Raw genomic sequence first — 19,814 nt, forward strand, 5'->3', positions numbered from 1 at the left:
TGCTCTAATAATGAGGATCATCACACTTTTATTTACTTACAACTCAAGAATTACAACTCAATACTTAGAACAAAATATGACTCTATGTGAATGCCTCCGGCGGTGTACCGGGATATGCAATGAATCAAGAGTGACATGTATGAAAGAATTATAAAGGTGGCTTTGCCACAAATACGATGTCAACTACATGATCATGCAAAGCAATATGACAATGATGAAGCGTGTCATAATAAACGGATCGGTGGTAAGTTGCATGGCAATATATCTCGGAATGGCTATGGAAATGCCATAATAGATAGGTATGGTGGCTGTTTTGAGGAAAGTATATGGTGGGTGTATGATACCAGCAAAAGGTGCGCAGTATTAGAGAGGCTAGCAATGGTGGAAGGATGAGAGTGCGTATAATCCATGGACTCAACATTAGTCATAAAGAACTCACATACTTATTGTAAAAATCTATTAGTTATCGAAACGAAGTACTACGCGCATGCTCCTAAGGGGATAGATTGGTAGGAAAATACCATCGCTCGTCCCCGACCGCCACTCATAAGGAAGACAATCAATAAATAAATCATGCTCCGACTTCATCACATAACGGTTCACCATACGTGCATGCTACGGGAATCATGAACTTTAGTACAAGTATTTCTCAAATTCACAACTACTCAACTAGCATGACTCTAATATCACCATCTTCATATCTCAAAACAATCATAAAGAATCAAACTTCTCATAGTATTCAATGCACTTTATGTGATAGTTTTTATTATAGAGTCAATTACATCACAGGTGTCTGAACTTGACGAGGAAAGTCAGTTTGGTGCTAAAATTTGTGGCATACATTGAACCGGTGACAAAACTTGGCTTGTGCGTTCATCTACGGTGCTAATCGCATTTGTATACGCATAGAGTGATGACGAGGCTCGCCAACATGGCATGGGACCCAGTGTCAATGACTGGAAGGCACATGCAAGGGCGTGTGCCTCGGTTTTTTGTGAAACCCCCTGGAATTTTACTTTACTCACAAAAAGACACTCAAATTTTTTTTCTTGAAAAAACAAATGAAACGTCACTATGGCATTTGGGCCCCTCCACTCAGGGCGGAAATTGGGACGCAAAATATTACTGCGCACAGGATCGAACACACGACCTGTTCCTGTCTGGCTGGCTAGGTCGGCCACCACACCAAGCAGTGGCGGATCCAGGACCCAGGCCGGGGGGCCTGGGCCCTGATGATGAATTACTTCGTTGACTATAGCAAAGCACGCACTGTAGCGACACTGTAGAGGAACTGTAGCAGCATGGGCCCTGGGCTTGGCCCAATGTTGGGTCCGCCCCTGACACCAAGTACCACTCTCGGTCCAAATACGATTTGTATCCTTAATGGATGAATATAAACGTTTTTTTAGGCAATGGACTGAATATAAACGAACACGCACATAAGGCTTAAGTGTGCAGCAGTCACCGCGGCCCATTTGCAGATGTTAGTTTTTCTTCCTTTCCTAGAATTCTGTAAAAATATCTAAATTAATAATAATATTCATACAAATGTTCACCGCAACCCATCTCGTTTATGGTGGATGTAGGGGCTGTTGTGCCTAGTTAAACTGATATATGGTGTCGCCAAGTTTTTCATCCTGCAGTGGGTAATCTTGATGGCGAGTGCTCACAGTGGGTTTCCCGACGATGCTCGAACCAGCTCTCCCCTCTCCTATCTCTTTCTCTGGACTGATGTATTTCCATTATGTCACAGTAATGGAAAGGGGTTATGCCCGGTTTAAAAAAATATTTGCAATTATAAAAATTGTTCTTATTTAAAAGAATGTTCATTTTATTCCAAAAACATTCACATGTTATCTAAAAACATATAATTTAAAAAAAATTATGAATTATAATAAATGTCTTTAAGTATAAAAATATTATTAATGTATTCAAAATATATTCATTTATTTTCAGGCCATATTAATGTGTTCACCAAAAATATTCGTGTATTCTCTTTACGAGACATATTATTATTTATAATAATGTTCATGTAATTTAAAGAAAAATCTAAAATTAAAATAATAAATATGAATTTTATTAGTATTTATGAACTAAAAAATATCATGTGAAAAATGGTCCGCGGCTGCTACTGCCCATTTAAGCCCGATTTTCATGCTCGTATATGGTAATTAAGTTCGTCTAGCCCAGTTAGACATGAAGCCAAACTTAGAGGGATGGCTAGCATGGACCGCATTTTAGGTTAAGGTCGCCGGTATGTGGCGTGCCTCGTCAGCATCATTTGTGTATACAAACGTGATTTGCACCGTAGATGCACATCGAAGCCAAGTTTTGTCACCCGTTCAATGTATGCCACAAGTTTTAGCACCAAACTGACTTTTCTCGCCAACTTCAGACACCTGTGGTGTAATTGACTCTTTATTATACCTATCTTGGATGCTCATCACATTAGGACTAATTTTTTAACCAAAGCAAATTACCATGCTGTTCTAAAAGACTCTCAAAATAATATAAGTAAAGCATGAGAGATCAATAATTTCTAAATAAACCACCACCGTGCTCTAAAAAATATAAGCGAAGCACTAGAGAAAAATTATCTAGCTCAAAAGAAATAAGTGAAGCACATAGAGTATTCTAATAAATTCCGATTCATGTGTGTCTCTCCAAAATGTGTGTACAGCAAGGATGATTGTGGTAAACTAAAAAGAAAAGACTCGAATCATACAAGACGCTCCAAGCAAAACACATATCATGTGGTGAATAAAAATATAGCCTCAAGTAAAGTTACCGATAGATGAAGACGAAAGAGATGATGCCTTCCGGGGCATCCCCAAGCTCAGGCTTTTGGTTGTCCTAGAATTTTACCTTGGAGTGCCTTGGGCATCCCCAAGCTTAGGCTCTTGCTACTCCTTGTTCCAAAATCCATCAAATCTTTACCCAACAACTTGAAAACTTCACAACACAAAACTCAACAGAAAATCTCATGAGCTCTGTTAGCGAAATAAAACAAACCACCACTTTAAGGTACTATAATGAACTCATCATTTATTTATATTGGTGTTAAACCTACTGTATTCCAACTTCCCTATGGTTCATACCCTCCGATACTAGCCATAGATTCATCAAAACAAGCAAACAACACCAAAAAACAGAATCTGTCAAAAACAGAACAGTCTGTAGTAATCTGCATCAAACACAAACTTCTGTAATTCAGAAAAATCTACCAAAATAGGACGACCTAGATAATTTGATTATTGATCTACTGCAATTGGAATCAGTATTTTATCACTTTCTGGTGATTTTTAATAATTGTTTTCGTGAGCATAAAGTTTCTGACTTTTTCAGCAAGATCAAATAATTATCACCCAAGAAGATCCTATAGGCTTTACTTGGCACAAACACTAATTAAAACATAAAACCACATCTAACCAGAGGCTAGATGAATTATTTATTACTAAACAGGAACAAAAAGCAAGGAACAAAAATAAAATTGGGTTCCCTCCCAACAAGCGCTATCGTTTAACGCCCCTAGCTAAGCATAAAAACAAGAATAGACCTAGGTATTATCATCTTTGGTATACAATTCATAAGTGGCCCTCATAATAGATTCATAAGGTAATTTAGTTTTCTTCCTAGGAAAGTGTTCCATGCCCTTCCTTAATGGAAATTGGAATCTAATATTTCCTTCTTTCATATCAATAATTGCACCAATCGTTCTAAGGAAAGGCCTGCCAAGAATAATAGGACATGTAGGGTTGCAATCTATATCAAGAACAATGAAATCTAAGGGCACATGATTCCTATTTGCAATAATAAGAACATCATTAATCCTTCCCATAGGTTTCTTAATGGTAGAATCCGCAAGATGCAAATTTAAAGAACAATCATCAAATTCACGGAAACCTAGCACATCACACAAAGTTTTAGGAATCATGGAAACACTAGCACCCAAATCACACAAAGCATAGCATTCATGATCTTTAATCTTTATTTTAATAGTAGGTTCCCACTCATCATAAAGTTTTCTAGGGATAGAAACTTCTAATTCAAGTTTTTCTTCATAAGATTGCATTAAAGCATCAACGATATGTTTGGTAAAAGCTTTATTTTGACTATAGGCATGAGGAGAATTTAGCACAGATTGCAACAAGGAAATACAATCTATCAAAGAGAAATTATCATAATTAAATTCCTTGAAATCCAAAATAGTGGGTTCATTGCTATGTAAAGTTTTGACCTCTTCGATCCCACTTTTACCAATTTTTGCATCAAGATCTAAAAACTCCGAATCATTGGGACGCCTTTTAACTAAAGTTGAATCATCTCCAGTCCCATCTTTATCAAGATTCATATTGGAAAACAAAGATTTAATAGGAGACATATCCATCACTTTTAGATCTTCATCCTTATTATCATGAAAACTAGAAAACACGCTTTCACAAAGCAATCTTTTTTAGCACGCATCCTAGCGGTTCTTTCTTTGCACTCATCAATGGAAATTATCATGGCTTTGAGAGACTCACTGATATCATGCTTAGGTGTAATAGATCTAAGTTTCAAGGAAACAACATCAAGAGAAATTCTATCCACGTTCCTAGCCAACTCATCAATCTTAGGCAATTTTTCTTCAAGCAAAGCATTGAAATTATTTTGCGAAATCATAAATTCTTTAACAGTAGTCTCAAAATCAGAGGGCATCTGATACGTCTTCAACGTATCTATAATTTTTTATTGTCCCATGCTATATTCTATTCTATTTTGGATGTTTAATGGGCTTTATTATACACTTTTATATTATTTTTGGGAGTAACCTATTAACTGGAGGCCCAGCCCAAATTGCTGTTTTTTTGCCTATTTCAGTGTTTCGAAGGAAAAGAATATCAAACGGAGTCCAAACGGAATGAAACCTTCGGGAACGTGATTTTCGGAACAAACGTGATCTAGAGGACTTGGAGTCTACGTAAAGCAATCAACGAGGAAGGCACGAGGCAGGGGGCGCGCCCACCTCCCCCAGGCACGCCCTCCACCCTCGTGGGGCACTCGTTGCTCCACCGACGTACTTCTTCCTCCTATATATACCCATGTACCCTGGAAACATCAGATACGGAGCAAAAACCTTATTTCCACCGCCGCAACCTTCTGTACCCGTGAAGATCCCATCTTGGGGCCTTTTCCGGCACTCCACCGGAGGGGGCATTGATCACGGAGGGCTTCTACATCAACACCATAGCCTCTACGATGATGTGTGAGTAGTTTACCTTAGACCTTCGGGTCCATAGTTATTAGCTAGATGGCTTCTTCTCTCTCTTTGGATCTCAATACAAAGTTCTCCTCGATCTTCTTGGAGATCTATTCGATGTAATCTTCTTTTGCGGTGTGTTTGTCGAGATCCGATGAATTGTGGGTTTATGATCAAGATTATCTATGAACAATATCTGAATCTCCTCTGAATTCTTTTATGTATGATTGGTTATCTTTGCAAGTCTCTTCGAATTATCAGTTTGGTTTGGCCTACTAGATTGATCTTTCTTGCAATGGGAGAAGTGCTTAGCTTTGGGTTCAATCTTGCGGTGTCCTTTCCCAGTGACAGCAGGGGCAGCAAGGCACGTATTGTATTGTTGCCATCGAGGATAAAAAGATGGGGTTTATATCATATTGCATGAGTTTATCCCTCTACATCATGTCATCTTACTTAAAGCATTACTCTGTTCTTACGAACTTAATACTCTAGATGCATGCTGGATAGCGGTCGATGTGTGGAGTAATAGTAGTAGATGCAGAATCGTTTCGGTCTACTTGTCACGGACGTGATGCCTATATACATGATCATACCTAGATATTCTCATAACTATGCTCAATTCTATCATTTGCTCGACAGTAATTCGTTTACCCACCGTAATACTTAAGCTCTTGAGAGAAGCCACTAGTGAAACCTATGGCCCCGGGGTCTATTTTCCATCATATTAATCTTCCAACACTTAGCTATTTCTATGCCATTTATTTTACTTTGCATCTTTATTTCTCTTTATCATAAAATTACCAAAAATATTATCTTATCATATCTATCAGATCTCACTCTCGTAAGTGACCGTGAAGGGATTGACAACCCCTTTATCGCGTTGGTTGCGAGGTTCTTATTTGTTTGTGTAGGTGCGTGGGACTCGAGCGTGATCTCCTACTTGATTGATACCTTGGTTCTCAAAAACTGAGGGAAATACTTACGCTACTTTACTGCATCACCCTTTCCTCTTCAAGGGAAAACCAACGCAGTGGTCAAGAGGTAGCAGCATCTTATTAAAATTTCCATAAGAGTTGTTGTATGAATTACCATAATTATTAGAGGAATTACTAGGGAACGGCCTAGAATTAAAATTTCCTCTATAGGCGTGGTTACCAAAATTGTTCCTACCAACAAAATTCACATCCATAGATTCATTATTATTCTCAATCAAAGTGGACAAAGGCATATCATTAGGATCGGAAGAAACACTCTTATTAGCAAACAATTTCATAAGTTCATCCATCTTTCCACTCAAAACATTAATTTCTTCAATCGCATGAACCTTTTTACTAGTAGATCTTTCGGTGTGCCATTGAGAATAATTAACCATAATATTATCTAGGAGTTTAGTAGCTTCTCCTAAAGTGATTTCCATAAAAGTGCCTCCCGCGGCCGTATCTAAAAGATTTCTAGAAGCAAAATTCAATCCAGCATAATTTTTTTGTATAATCGTCCATAAATTCAAACCATGTGTAGGGCAATTACGTATCATTAATTTCATCCTCTCCCAGGCTTGTGCAACATGCTCATGATCAAGTTGCTTAAAAATCATAATATCGTTTCTAAGAGAGATGATCTTAGCGGGAGGAAAATACTTAGAGATAAAAGAATCCTTGCACTTATTCCATGAATCAATACTATTTTTAGGCAAAGAAGAAAACCAAGTTTTAGCACGATCTCTAAGCGAAAACGGAAATAGCTTCAATTTAACAATATCATTATCCACATCTTTCTTCTTTTGCATATCGCACAAATCGACAAAGTTGTTTAGATGAGTAGCGACATCTTCACTAGGAAGGCTGGAGAATTGATCTTTCATGACAAGATTCAACAAAGCAGCATTAATTTCAAAAGATTCAACATCGGTAATAGGAGCAATCGGAGTGCCAATAAAATCATATTGTTGGTATTGGAAAAATCACACAATTTAGTATTGTCTTGAGCCATCGTGACAAACAATCCAACACACAAGCACACAAGAAGCAAGCGAAAAGAGACGAACGGAAAAAAGGGCGAATAAAACGGCAAGGGTGAAGTGGGGGAGAGGAAAATGAGAGGCAAATGGCAAATAATGTAATGCTAGGGATAAGAGTTTGTGATGGGTACTTGGTATGTCTTGACTTGTGCGTAGACTCCCCGGCAACGGCGCCAGAAATCCTTCTTGCTACCTCTTGAGCACTGCGTTGGTTTTCCCTTGAAGAGGAAAGGGTGATGCAGCAAAGTAGGGTAAGTATTTCCCTCAGTTTTTGAGAACCAAGGTATCAATCCAGTAGGAGACTACACGCAAATCCCTAGTACCTGCACAAACAAATAAGAACCTTGCAACCAACACGATAAAGGGGTTGTCAATCCCTTCACGGCCACTTGCAAAAGTGAGATCTGATAAAGATAATAAAATAAATATTTTTGGTATTTTTGTTGTATAGATTGAAAAGTAAAGATTGCAAAATAAACGGCGACAGAAATAGCACGTTGGCGGGAGAATAATGTGATGGAAAATAGACCCGGGGGCCATAGGTTTCACTAGTGGCTTCTCTCAAGATAGCACATTCTACGGTGGGTGAACAAATTACTGTCGAGCAATTGATAGAAAAGTGCATAGTTATGAGAATATCTAGGCATGATCATGTATATAGGCATCACGTCCGTGACAAGTAGACCGAAACGATTCTGCATCTACTACTATTACTCCACACATCGACCGCTATCCAGCATGCATCTAGAGTATTAAGTTCATAAGAACAGAGTAATGCATTAAGCAAGATGACATGATGTAGAGGGATAAACTCAAGCAATATGATATAAAACCCCATCTTTTTATCCTCGACGGCAACAATACAATACGTGCCTTGTTGCCCCTGCTGTCACTGGGAAAGGACACCACAAGATTGAACCCACAGCTAAGCACTTCTCCCATTGCAAGATAGATCAATCTAGTAGGCCAAACCAAACTGATAATTTGAAGAGACTTGCAAAGATATCAAATCATACATATAAGAATTCAGAGAAGAATCAAATATTGTTCATAGATAATCTTGATCATAAACCCACAATTCATTGGATCTCGACAAACACACCGCAAAAGTATTACATCAAATAGATCTTCAAGAGAATCGAGGTGAACTTTGTATTGAGATCCAAAGAGAGAGAAGAAGCCATCTAGCTAATAACTATGGACTCGAAGGTCTGTGGTAAACTACCCACACATCATCAGAGAGGCTATGGTGTTGATGTAGAAGCCCTCCGCGATCGATTCCCCCTCCGGTGGAGCGCCGGAAAAGGCCCCAAGATGGGATCTCACGGGTATAGAAGGTTGCACCAGTGGAAATAGGGTTTCGTGGTGCTCCTGGATGTTTTCAGGGTATAAGAGTATATATAGGTGAAGGAAGTAGGTCGGTGGAGCCACGAGGGGCCCACGAGGGTGGGGGCGCGCCTACCCCCCTGGGCGCGCCCTCCTACCTCGTGGCCACCTCATTGCTTCCTTGACGTCCACCCCAAGTCTCCTGGATTGTGTTTGTTCCAAAAAGATCCTCGCGAAGGTTTCATTCCGTTTGGACTCCGTTTGATATTCTTTTCTGCGAAACACTGAAATAGGCAAAAAAAACAGCAAATTGCACTGGGCCTCCGGTTAGTAGGTTAGTCCCAAAAATAATATAAAAGTGCATAATAAAGCCCATTAAACATCCAAAACAGATAATATAATAGCATGGAACAATAAAAAATTATAGATACGTTAGAGACGTATCACCCACCTATATATATGCGGGGAGGGGGCGCCTATAAGACACAACATCAACTGTTAGCCATGTGCGGCGCCCCCTCCATAGTTTACACCCTCAATCATAGTTTCGCGGTGCTTGGGCGAAGCACTGCGAGAATCACTTCACCATCACCGTCACCATGTCGTCGTGTTGACGGAACTCATCTACTACCTCGACACCTTGCTGAATCAATAAGGCGAGGGACGTCACCTCGCTGAACGTGTGCAGAACTCGGAGGTGCCGTACGTTCGGTGCTTGATGGGTCGGAGCTAGAAGAAGTTCGACTACATCAACCGCGCTGTCAAGCGTTTCCTCTTTCGGTCTACGAGGATACGTAGACACACTCCCCCCTCGTTGCTATGCGTCTCCATGGATAGATCATTGCGTGTGCGTAGAATTTGTTTTGTTTTCAATGCAACGTTTCTCAACAACATGAACAAAATTTTGCCATGGATCACTAAACAAATTTGCCATATGGTTCCCATTTAGTTAAATATTTGCTATGAAAGCTACTAGTTACGCAAGGAAGTTGCACATAAAGTCCACCCCCCCCCCACACACACACAAAAGAGAGTTGACATGCGGATTCAACTTAGTTAGCATTTTTTTGCCATGAACCTAAAATTCACAAAAGTTGCCATGGCCCACCTAAATTAGTTGTCATACCCCATTGAAAATAATTTACATGTGGTTCCCATCTAGTTATCGTTTAAACCATACATGGCAACAATTTATGCCACATGCATGGTATAAACTCTTAAAAAACATGGCATTTTTTTAAAAACATTGCAATGATTATTGACTGCACGACTTAGAACATGGCAATTTCCAATAATAATAATAATAATAATAATAATAAAAGACAGGTGTGCATTGTCATAACTGAAGACATGGCAAAGTGCATTGTCAAACATAGCAACCAAACATCCCGCACCTTCTCTGCTCCAAACAAAAGAAGGCATGCACCATGGCCCTCAGGGTTGAGCGCGATTGTAAGAAGGTCAAACAGAGCTTGGAGGTGACGGCGATGCTAATGTCGAGCTCGATGGTGACGGCGATCCCTGGTCTCTGCGACAACCGGGTACTCCCATGAACGTCGGAGCCCACCACGGACAACTCACCCTATAGAAAGATGGACATATGTTCGTCTTAGTGGACATCAGAAAAGGGGAGAGAATGGGTTGGTTGATTGCGGTTGACCTTGACGGGAGACATGAAAGAGGAGGAAAAGGTCGGGCTCCTGCCATGCGGGTTGGCCGGGTCGGTGGCGGTGGCCGACATCAGCTGCTGCAGCTTGTTGTGACTAGCCGACACAGGTGGCGATGGTTTCACGTGCGGCTAGGTGTGGACAAGGAGGTGAGGCCACGAGGAACAAGGAGCGTGGCCCGCTTCTCGGCTAAGGAGCGACCGACATGGCTCTTGACGCAGGAGCCGCTAGCGTTGTCGACAGTTGTGCTGTATGTTGGTGGCGGTGCTGAGGGAGCACGCTTAGGAGGGAGGGAAGGTGGGTTTGTCGTGGGTGGTGGCATGAAAGTGGAAGGCGTGGGCTTTGGATGGGGGAGTGGTGCTGGCGGGTGTTGGTGGCGGTTGAGGTGGGCAGTGGGGAGGCGGCAGGGTACCTGCGAACACGGCGAATCCCGATGAGCAGTTGCACGTCGGTGCACATATGAAGACAACGGCGCTAGCTCCGCCTCACTCTATTTCCCTCTCTCAAAGAGAATGACAAGATTGTGAAGAAGTCTCGACCCTACGCTTGCCGTAGGGAGGAAAAAATAAGATGTTTGCGCCGATGCATTTGCGAATGAATGAAAACCATGACGTGGCGGGGATCCGTGTGCCAAGATTCTTATGAGCGATCCAATGGTTCATAGGGGAAAGTATCGTGTGCAAGCGTCGGTGCACATATGTCGGTGCACATATGAAGACAACGGCGCGAGCTCCGCCTCACTCTATTTCCCTCTCTCAAAGAGAATGACGAGATTGTGAAGAAGTCTCGACCCTACGCTTGCCGTAGGGAGGAAAATATAAGATGTTTGCGCCGATGCATTTGCGAATGAATGAAAACCATGACGTGGCGGGGATCAGTGTGCCAAGATTCTTATGAGCGATCCAATGGTTCATAGGGGAAAGTATCGTGTGCTCCCAACCTTAGGGTGCCCTCGATGCTTCAATGTTAAAAAAATATTTTTAAATGTTTCAATTTTTTTGAAGAAAATGTTAATGTTCATAAGGAATGTGACTACAACCGCTAAAAATTTCAGGTCCAAAGTCGAAACACACATTGAGAAACAAAAATGTGAAATCTAGCATGAATAGTGTAAAAAGAAAGACAAAAGCAACATTGACATTATTTACATCTGCATTTGTCTATTTTGTCTCTCAATGTACATTTCAAGTTTGGATCTAAGAATTTTAGAGGTTGTAGTCACATTTCTTATGAACATTCATATTTTTACCAGAATTTTTTGAAACAACATTGAGGGCACGGTGGGTACCCCAAGGCTGGCAGGAGCACCCGATACTTTTCCCGGTTCGACCAGGGCGCGCCACAGAACTAATAGCTTCTCCAAAATTCTATAATGGCACCAAAAATATGAATGAAAAAAGTAAAAGAAACTTGACATACATCGCCCACCGTGGGGCTCGAACCCACGACCACAAGGTTAAGAGCCTTGCGCTCTACCAACTGAGCTAGACGGGCTTTGGCGAGTTGATGTAGGATTTTACTTTAATATCCATTAAATATGTACATCCACCAAAAGCAAACCCACCGGTCGGTCGGATCCGACCTCCGAGCCCCGCCAGCACCAACTATCCCGCGAAGAGAACCCCACTGCCGCGGCCGGAAATCTCACCTGTCAGTTCATCTACCTAGCTCGCCGTCTCGTCGCCAGCCACCCTCCTCTCGCCGGGGCAGTGATCCCGCCATGGCCTCCTGGCTCAAGGTCGCCGAAGGTACGCGCCACAGCCTCCTCTCCCCTCCCCTCCTTCCGATTCGCTGCCGAGATCCACCTCTCCTGCGGGCTAAGATCTGGGGTTTCTCCCCTCGACTCTAGCACTGCATCCGCGGCGGTTACTGCGTGGGATTGCGACGCCGGCTGCGAAATCTGGCGAGCTAGCCTTGATGCAGTGCCTTGTTCGACCGCCTTTCGGTGCGCGGGCGGGGCCAGCTGCACCCCACCCGAACCCATTGCCATCCCATTGCCTGCTTGATACGCTATTGAGTTGTTGGCAATGTGGAGCTGTAACAAGTTTCCTGTTTTTGCTGTAACAGACTTGCTCGAAGTGGTCGACCGGAGGGCGAAAAGCGTGGCCACCGAGCTGTCCGATGAGCAGACTGCTCCTCAGCCTTCAGGTAAACATTGCCCCGTGTTAGCCAACTGCTCGGCCAGTTGGAATATTAGTAATCGCTGATGTTTGTTTGCTGAAGGACCGAATGGCCAAGAAGGGCAAGCAAAGAGGGGAAAGCCCAGGGAGAAGGTCGCAACTGGCTAGACTTCTTGAGCATACTTGATTACCTTGCAGGCCGTGCGCCTGCTACCTGATGTCTAAAGTCTGCTGTAAATTCGCATCGCAGGGTCCATTGAAGCTCACTACTGGGGATGCAGGTAACAGGACAGCAGCTCAGAAGGAGAGGAAAAACAGGCAACCGCCGCGTGAGAGGATTAAGATTGAGAAGATCAAACCTTCGGCACGTGCAGATTCATCAAATGATGATGCTATTGCTATTCCCAGTGCCAGTGAACCTGAAGTCACTTCAGTTGATGTTAAGGGAGCGAATGCTGAGAGCACGTCGGACAAAGTGGAGAACGCCACTGTTGACCTTAAAAATGATACAGCTGCTAATGCTATCGATAATGCGGTTGAAGTCCAGTCGATGGAGAAAACACCTGAGGATACAGGTCCCATCACGGATCATGTTGCAGGTTCTGGACATTTGGAGAGTGCCTCTGGAAGCTCTGCTCCTTCAGTTCCAGACGAAAAAAATGAGCCAAGCAGTAGTAACCAGTCTACTGAGATTGGTTTAGCAGTCAGTTTGGAGGATAAAGACACAGCTGTGGCTGTTATCCAGGAGAGAACTATCTCTGGAGTACCCGATACACAAGGTTCTGGCATATCCCAAGATTTGAAGAAAGATAATTTGTCAGATCCACCAGAAATCGCACAAAATCAACAGGAACATAAGTCTGATTCAGTTCCTCTGAAGGATCAAGACCAACTTGAGGAGGTAGGCTGTAGCAAATTGCACTCATAATGACCAAGATATGCTGATGTGAATGCATTCTCTGCTTATACTATAGCACTGTCTTGTTGGTCTTTGGCAGGCTCAGGGATTACTAAAAAGCGCTGCAAAAACTGGCCAGTCAAAAGAAGCTAGATTAGCTCGGGTATGATTAGTATAAGCTTAGTGACTCTGCCACGTTACCTGCTTACCTTTATTGTGATTAAATCCATATGTTGACCTGTTGGTTTATGTTTTACTTATCAACAGGTCTGTGCTGGACTTTCATCCCGTCTCCAAGAATATAAATCCGAGAATGCACAGCTAGAAGAGCTTCTTGTTCAGGAGGTCAGATTATCTTGCCGAAATTCATCTCATTACATTTTATTTCTAATTAACTTAACCCCATGCATGGTAGAGTGGTTTTCTCTAATATATATTGATTTCATAACACATAACAGAGAGAGAAATGTAGCTCACATGAAGCTCATATAAAGCAACTACAGCAAGAACTATCGGTGTCCAGAGTACAAGGTTCACGAGTTGAATCTAACATGGTTGATGCTTTGGCTGCAAAAAACACTGAGATTGAATCTCTAGCTAAATCGTTGGACTCTTGGAAGAAAAAAGCAGCAGCTTCAGAAGAAATGCTGGCATCTTTACAGGTTTCATCTTTCATACTCTTTCAAGTTTTTTTTAATCTTTCTGTAACACTACTACATCGCCCAAGGAAACCATACATTGTGGCCAGTATCCTGTACAGTTGCAGAGTTTAATGTATGATTGTATGAACTCCATAGTGGCACTTTACTGCTGTCTTCAATCATTATAATTGCTTCAAATATGCTAGCGCAGTGGCCATTTCTTCAGTGATTTGCTACTCACATGCTTTCATTTTCTGTCATGATCTAATTATAATTGCATTGTACTATGTGTTTTTGTTCTTTCCCATTTGGAATATCGTGGAGGTGCTTGTGAACTTTCTTTCTAGTTGAATACACATAAGGTCTCAAGTAGACATGATTTGGAGTTGGAGTAGCAGGATTTTGGATATTTTTCACTCATTCCAAGAACTCAAGATGCTCGTGTCATTTGCGGATTCTTGTAGCTTTGTTAATATTCATCCTTGTGTGTCTTAAAAAAAATTCTGGCTGTAGAACTTAGCATAAAAACTTATTAGTGATGTAAAAACTCCCCCCTCCTATTTTATCCTGTGTCCGGGAGTGGGAGTTGCTCATTTTCATTTTATATATGCACATCTGCACTTGTCTATTTTTTGACTCATGGAAAGTCGCTTACAGTCTCTAGCATTCTGCCTTCATTGTTTAAATCAATGGAGCTTCGAGTTCCTGCTCAAATTTTGAGCTCGAGCTGTGTTATCGCAAATGAGTATGAACCTGGAGTGTCCTGTGCTCTCTGTCAGACTCAGATATCAGTGGAAGTCTTGGACTTACTCTCAGGAACTAGCACCTGTGTGTTTAAGTTGTACAGCTTGATATGATCTCTTTTGGATATAAATCTTGAATAGTATGGCTATATGGGTGACTGTTAACATTTTTCCTTTGTTTTTACGCTTCTGTAACATAACTGCTGTTATCAAATAATAAATCGATTTTGTTTTCTGCTGATACTAGGAAGATATGGATGGCCTTAAGAGGAACCGTGAGCTTACTGAAACCAGGATCATCCAGGTTAGTGAAATAGACTTTCTGGGGTAGAATAATAGAACAGCCTCATATTTTCATGAAGTTATCTGACCTCTGTATGTACCATGTACATTTTAGGCTCTACGAGAGGAACTTTCAACCGTGGAGCGGAGGGCTGAAGAGGAGCGTATTGCACATAACGCTACAAAGATGGTAATTTGTTGAAGTGCATCCGTTTTATTGCTTTGTCTTTATCATAATTTCTTGTGTTATAAAATTTCAATACTTTCTATTACATTGCAGGCAGCTGTTGACAGAGAAGTAGAATTGGAGCATCGGGCTGTCGAGGCATCAAATGCTCTTGCTAGAATCCAGGTAATTTTACAAGGTATAAATATGAAGCGTCAACATGTGGTCTACTACGTGAGGATGCCAAAATTGTCTGCCGATTTTCTTGAATACTAACAAGGAAACTGCATGTTAGTGCTATGTAGATGTTTGGTTCAATTGACATTTCTTGCAATATCATCCGCAGTGCAAGGGGCATTTATCACAGCCTGACTTTGTTTCAACAACTAGAAATATTAGTCTACTACGTTCTAGAATCGGCAGAATGAATAACTCTTTTGAATGACTTAAAGTTTACTCCTGTAAGATCAAATGTTTTGGCACATGCAGGTACGCTATCCCATTAGTTGCGTTCATCTGTTTATTGGCCTATTGTTCTCCAGGGGATACATTTGAAGATCTAAGTAGATGTCCTTAAAACAAGTTCCATACTCAAACTGCCAAGATGAGCTAATTCAATATTTAGAAGTTCTAGCACTGTGACTAAGTGGAGACACATCTATCTAGATTTTAGAGGTTCGTCAATACCACAAGGCCAGCATGTGTACTTGCAAGAAACAGTAATCCAGCTAGAAAATTAGTAACTGTTATGTTTCCAGTGCTTTGCTTCAATCCATATGTGTGATTTATAGTATGTTTCCACTAATTTTCTAAGCTCTTGTTTAAATAGTTCAACTCCTATCCGTTTTATGTCAATTTAAACCAAATCTTGTACTTGCAATAATGTCACTTAGTTTAGATTCTATGGGTGTCACATTTTAGCCGTTTGGTCTCCGATTTTAACACAATCATTGCTACTATTAAACTTTCGTGTGGTTTTCATTCTGCTACTAAAGAAACAGTGGCAAATTCAGTTTGATCTTGACTGTTCTGTTGGCATACAGAGAGCTGCTGATCAAAGCTCATCGAGAGCAATGGAATTTGCGCACAAAGTAGCTGTACTTGAGGTAAATTCCTTTCCGCACTGTGTGTCATATCTGATCAGTTTAGTTTCTGCTATTAACTATCGCTACCCTGGTTGTTTCAGGTTGAATGTGCATCACTGCACCAAGAACTACAGGAAATGGAAGCTCGTAATCGCCGTGCTCAGAAAAAGCCTTCTGAAGATGCTAATCAAGCTCTTCAGGTTAACTTTTTCTTCTAAACCAGATCTCCCGTTTCTCATTACTAAAAAATACAGTTGACAGCAATAGGAGGGGAAAAATGGAAAATGTTTTGGCACTATCAGGAAACCTGCAGTGCGATCACGGTCTGGGTCACAAACTGCAGAGAAGTTGATAGCCCCTACTATTAGTATTACCTACCTTTGCACAGACACTCAGCCAGATAAAATAGCGGCAAGGAAGTAACAACAAGGCATAACAATATATATAGTGTGGAACTGATTCCAAATGGTGGTGAAACTGTGAAAGTATAACTGGGGGTTCTTCAGGTTAAATCAAAGAACCTTGGTTTCTTTACTGGATTAATATGAGCTGTACTTTTAGCACACTCCATGCCTGAGATACTCATATTGTGGAACTATTTACTACCCTATCTACAAATGTCTATCTGTATTTATTTATCTTTGCTTTTGAAGTAATAGAACTTAGCATATTGTGCACTATCCTGAAATGTAACACTTTGTTGGTTGTTTCTCTTGATGCTGTGCTTTTGGAAAGCAGATACAGGCATGGCAGGAGGAAGTTGAGCGAGCACGGCAAAGCCAAAGAGAGGCAGAAAGCAAGATATTATCCTTGGAGGTACCATTTAATTCATAAGATATCAAAGAATCAGTTGTCAAGTAATAATTCAGAAGTTTAGGTAAAAATGCTAATATGATGATCAGGTATAATATCACAGAAAATGTAAAAAGTATCAATGGAGTTGTTTCTATTATAGTAATCAGAATGCTCTGTCTTGCACCATTATTTGTTCAACATCTTTATTTGTATGATGTAGGCTGAGTTGCAGAAGATGAGAGTTGAAATGGCTGGAATGAGACGAGACGCAGAGCATTATTCTAGACAGGTTGTTAATCCTAATCAAATCACACTTGTTAAAACTGGGTGAACAACATTTACCCACCTTATAACTGGACGAATGCAACATTTACTACAATCCACCTTGTTACCAGATCATACTTAATGGTTACGTTTTCTTGTGCAAATGTGTCTCTTTTTAGGAGCATGTTGAGCTAGAGAAAAGATACCGTGAGCTCACTGATTTGCTGGTATGTGCTGAATCATGCAATTTCCTTTTCTGTCATGGGCATTTTAGCTAAGGAGAGCTAATTCATTATCTATGCATTATTTCTCCAGTACCACAAGCAAACACAATTAGAATCCATGGCCAGTGAAAAAGGTGCATTAGAGTTCCAACTGGAGAAATCATTGAAGCAATTCCATGAAGTGCAGGTTCATAATTTCTCTTCTTCCTATGTTGCTTGTGCTATAGGCATTGTCCTGCGGATGTTCTTACCGTCCTACCATTCTATTATCTTTGTGTTCCATTTGACAGGTAGAAGCAGAAAGGAGTAGGGTTTCTCGCAGATCAGCATCATCATGGGAAGAAGATACTGATATCAATGCGCTAGAGTATGTTGACTGTTTTCTTTTCGTTATTGAACATGAAGGAAAATATTGTTTATAAGCATGCCATAGTTTTTTTATGCTGTGAGAATGTCCAGTCAAAAGAGAAGCAGCCTTGTGTTGCTAACTGTACTTTGAGATTTCCAAGGTTTAGCTGTGTTCCTCTATTTGGAAGTTCTAGTACAGTTTTAGATAATTACCTTTTATATTTCAGGCCTCTTCCTCTGCATCATCGACACATGGCAACGGCAAATCATCAGGTATATGTGTCCAATGAAAACCTGGAGTGCAGCATCCTAACAAATAGTGGGAGAGTACTAATATTTTACCTTGCTTGGCATTTTTGGTGTTCCAGTTACAAAAAGCTGCGAAGTTTTTAGATTCAGGGGCTGTGAGGGCGACAAGATTTTTGTGGCGGCATCCTGTTGCCCGAGTCAGCCTTCTATTCTATCTGGCAAGAACAACATAATTTTGATCCTGTATGTTTTATTTTAGATCATGTTAAGGCTGATCCCTGATTGAATCTGCGTATACCTGTACCAGGTGTTTGTGCATTTGTTCTTGATGTACTTGATGCAGCGCCTGCAGGTACTCAACCATGTTGTACTGCTATCGCATTTATTTGTTTTCATTCATGTCATTTCATGCCATGGTCAGGCACAGAATGTTGTTTATTTATCATTCTATCCGTGTATTATCACAGAGCTCTTTTGCTAAAACAATTAACCAAAGTTAACTGATGAGCGTGTTGGAATGTTACAGGACTTTGCAGCGGAAGAGACTGTGAAATCGTCCATGGGGGACCTGGCCAACGTGAAGTTGCCATAGGCTTTACAGCCTATTCCCACCCTCATGAATCTAGGCGTTACTTCCTGATTATAGCTCTATACGTGGCCCCTATATGTTCCTACGGGATTTCGACGATCGCCTGTGAAATTCCTGTGTTCGAAATAGGCCAGCCGTTAAGTTTTTTCGTGGTTTGATGTGGTGTCAACCATGCTACAATTTTTTTCCTTCCCCTTCCCCCTCGTTTGTAAAGTAGTAATGTTCTTTGGTTGGCCGTGGGCTATATAATCCATTCTTTAACACTTGATATTGATCACAAATGTAGCAGCCTGACCCGATAATAATATATATGTGTCATACAGGCCACTTGAGCCAATTATTGTACTAGTACTTACAACAAACTGTTGGGGGTCGATGGAGCAAACTGATATGAAATGAGGAAATGCGTCCATACTTGAGTTTTGTTTTGTTTTGTATTACATCGTCTCTTCTCATCAAGATGCTGCCTGTCTGGTCCCAATTATCTGAATATGTGAAGTGTCCACCTCAATGTCCCACTAAAGCCATGTCCCACTAAAGCCATGCATTTAAGTTTTCTCTTCTACTAAGCCATGCAAAATCTGCCACATAAGAGAACTTATAAATTACAATTATTTTTGCATTAGTCTATGCATGTAATGCTGCTGCATCATACATGCATATGCATGTTAGTCATCCTTCATATTTTTGTTCGAAATGATATTTTAACAGTGATTTAAAAGTTCTTAGTCTATTTTCAGAGACTTTCTTTTATTTTTTTTCATTAGATTTAGGTATTTTTATAAACTATTTACACATTTTTTTAACAAAGTTACTGCAGCAACGCGCGGGCGTCATCTAGTTAGTTTAAAGCGGTTGGATGTAAGGGTGCACAAGAGCTTGCGCGCAGCCATTTTGAACTTTCTGAGAACCAGGCCTGGTACAACCGTCAAGTCAATACAGCTTTGGACCATGTTTTGCATGTGGTTTGGTTGAATGGGAGCAGAGAGACAAGTAGTGGGTTTAGCAGTGTGTTTGGTTGCATGTTTGTGCTTCCTTGAGGCAACATTTTGCTGTTTAGATACATGCAAGACGTGCGGTGTGGTAACCTCTTCTTCGATCACACGTAGTCATTGGCATAACAGTAGCAGCAACACTAACGAACAGAGGTTAAACCACAAC

General features: G+C 41.0%; 1 protein-coding gene and 1 non-coding gene across 2 annotated transcripts; one reads left to right on the top strand and one right to left on the bottom strand.

Moving 5' to 3' along the window:
* Positions 1 to 11,670: 11,670 nt before the first annotated feature.
* Positions 11,671 to 11,743, bottom strand: TRNAK-CUU (transfer RNA lysine (anticodon CUU)). Its single transcript has one exon. It is a non-coding gene; the product is annotated as a tRNA-Lys (tRNA).
* Positions 11,744 to 11,791: 48 nt separating this feature from the next.
* On the top strand, positions 11,792 to 18,990 carry LOC123079043 (golgin-84). Its single transcript, XM_044501713.1, has 21 exons — positions 11,792 to 11,997; positions 12,317 to 12,397; positions 12,473 to 12,522; positions 12,620 to 13,270; positions 13,368 to 13,430; positions 13,535 to 13,612; positions 13,726 to 13,929; positions 14,899 to 14,955; positions 15,049 to 15,123; positions 15,214 to 15,285; positions 16,143 to 16,205; positions 16,286 to 16,384; positions 16,923 to 17,000; positions 17,200 to 17,268; positions 17,423 to 17,470; positions 17,559 to 17,654; positions 17,758 to 17,834; positions 18,043 to 18,088; positions 18,184 to 18,282; positions 18,372 to 18,416; positions 18,591 to 18,990. The coding sequence occupies exons 1-21, from the start codon at positions 11,970 to 11,972 to the stop codon at positions 18,654 to 18,656; spliced, it is 2,145 nt and encodes a 714-aa protein (XP_044357648.1). The 5' UTR covers positions 11,792 to 11,969; the 3' UTR covers positions 18,657 to 18,990.
* The last annotated feature ends 824 nt before the right edge of the window (positions 18,991 to 19,814 follow it).

This window comes from Triticum aestivum, chromosome 3D, assembly GCF_018294505.1.
Source record: "Triticum aestivum cultivar Chinese Spring chromosome 3D, IWGSC CS RefSeq v2.1, whole genome shotgun sequence".
Taxonomy (NCBI): Eukaryota; Viridiplantae; Streptophyta; class Magnoliopsida; order Poales; family Poaceae; genus Triticum; species Triticum aestivum.

Excerpts from the sequence above, each read along its gene's own strand:
- LOC123079043 (XM_044501713.1), top strand. The coding sequence starts at position 11,970 with ATGGCCTCCTGGCTCAAGGTCGCCGAAG. Across the intron at positions 17,471-17,558 it reads GTGAGCTCACTGATTTGCTG|TACCACAAGCAAACACAATT; the intron begins GTATGTGCTGAA and ends TTATTTCTCCAG. Across the intron at positions 18,089-18,183 it reads TGGCAACGGCAAATCATCAG|TTACAAAAAGCTGCGAAGTT; the intron begins GTATATGTGTCC and ends TTGGTGTTCCAG.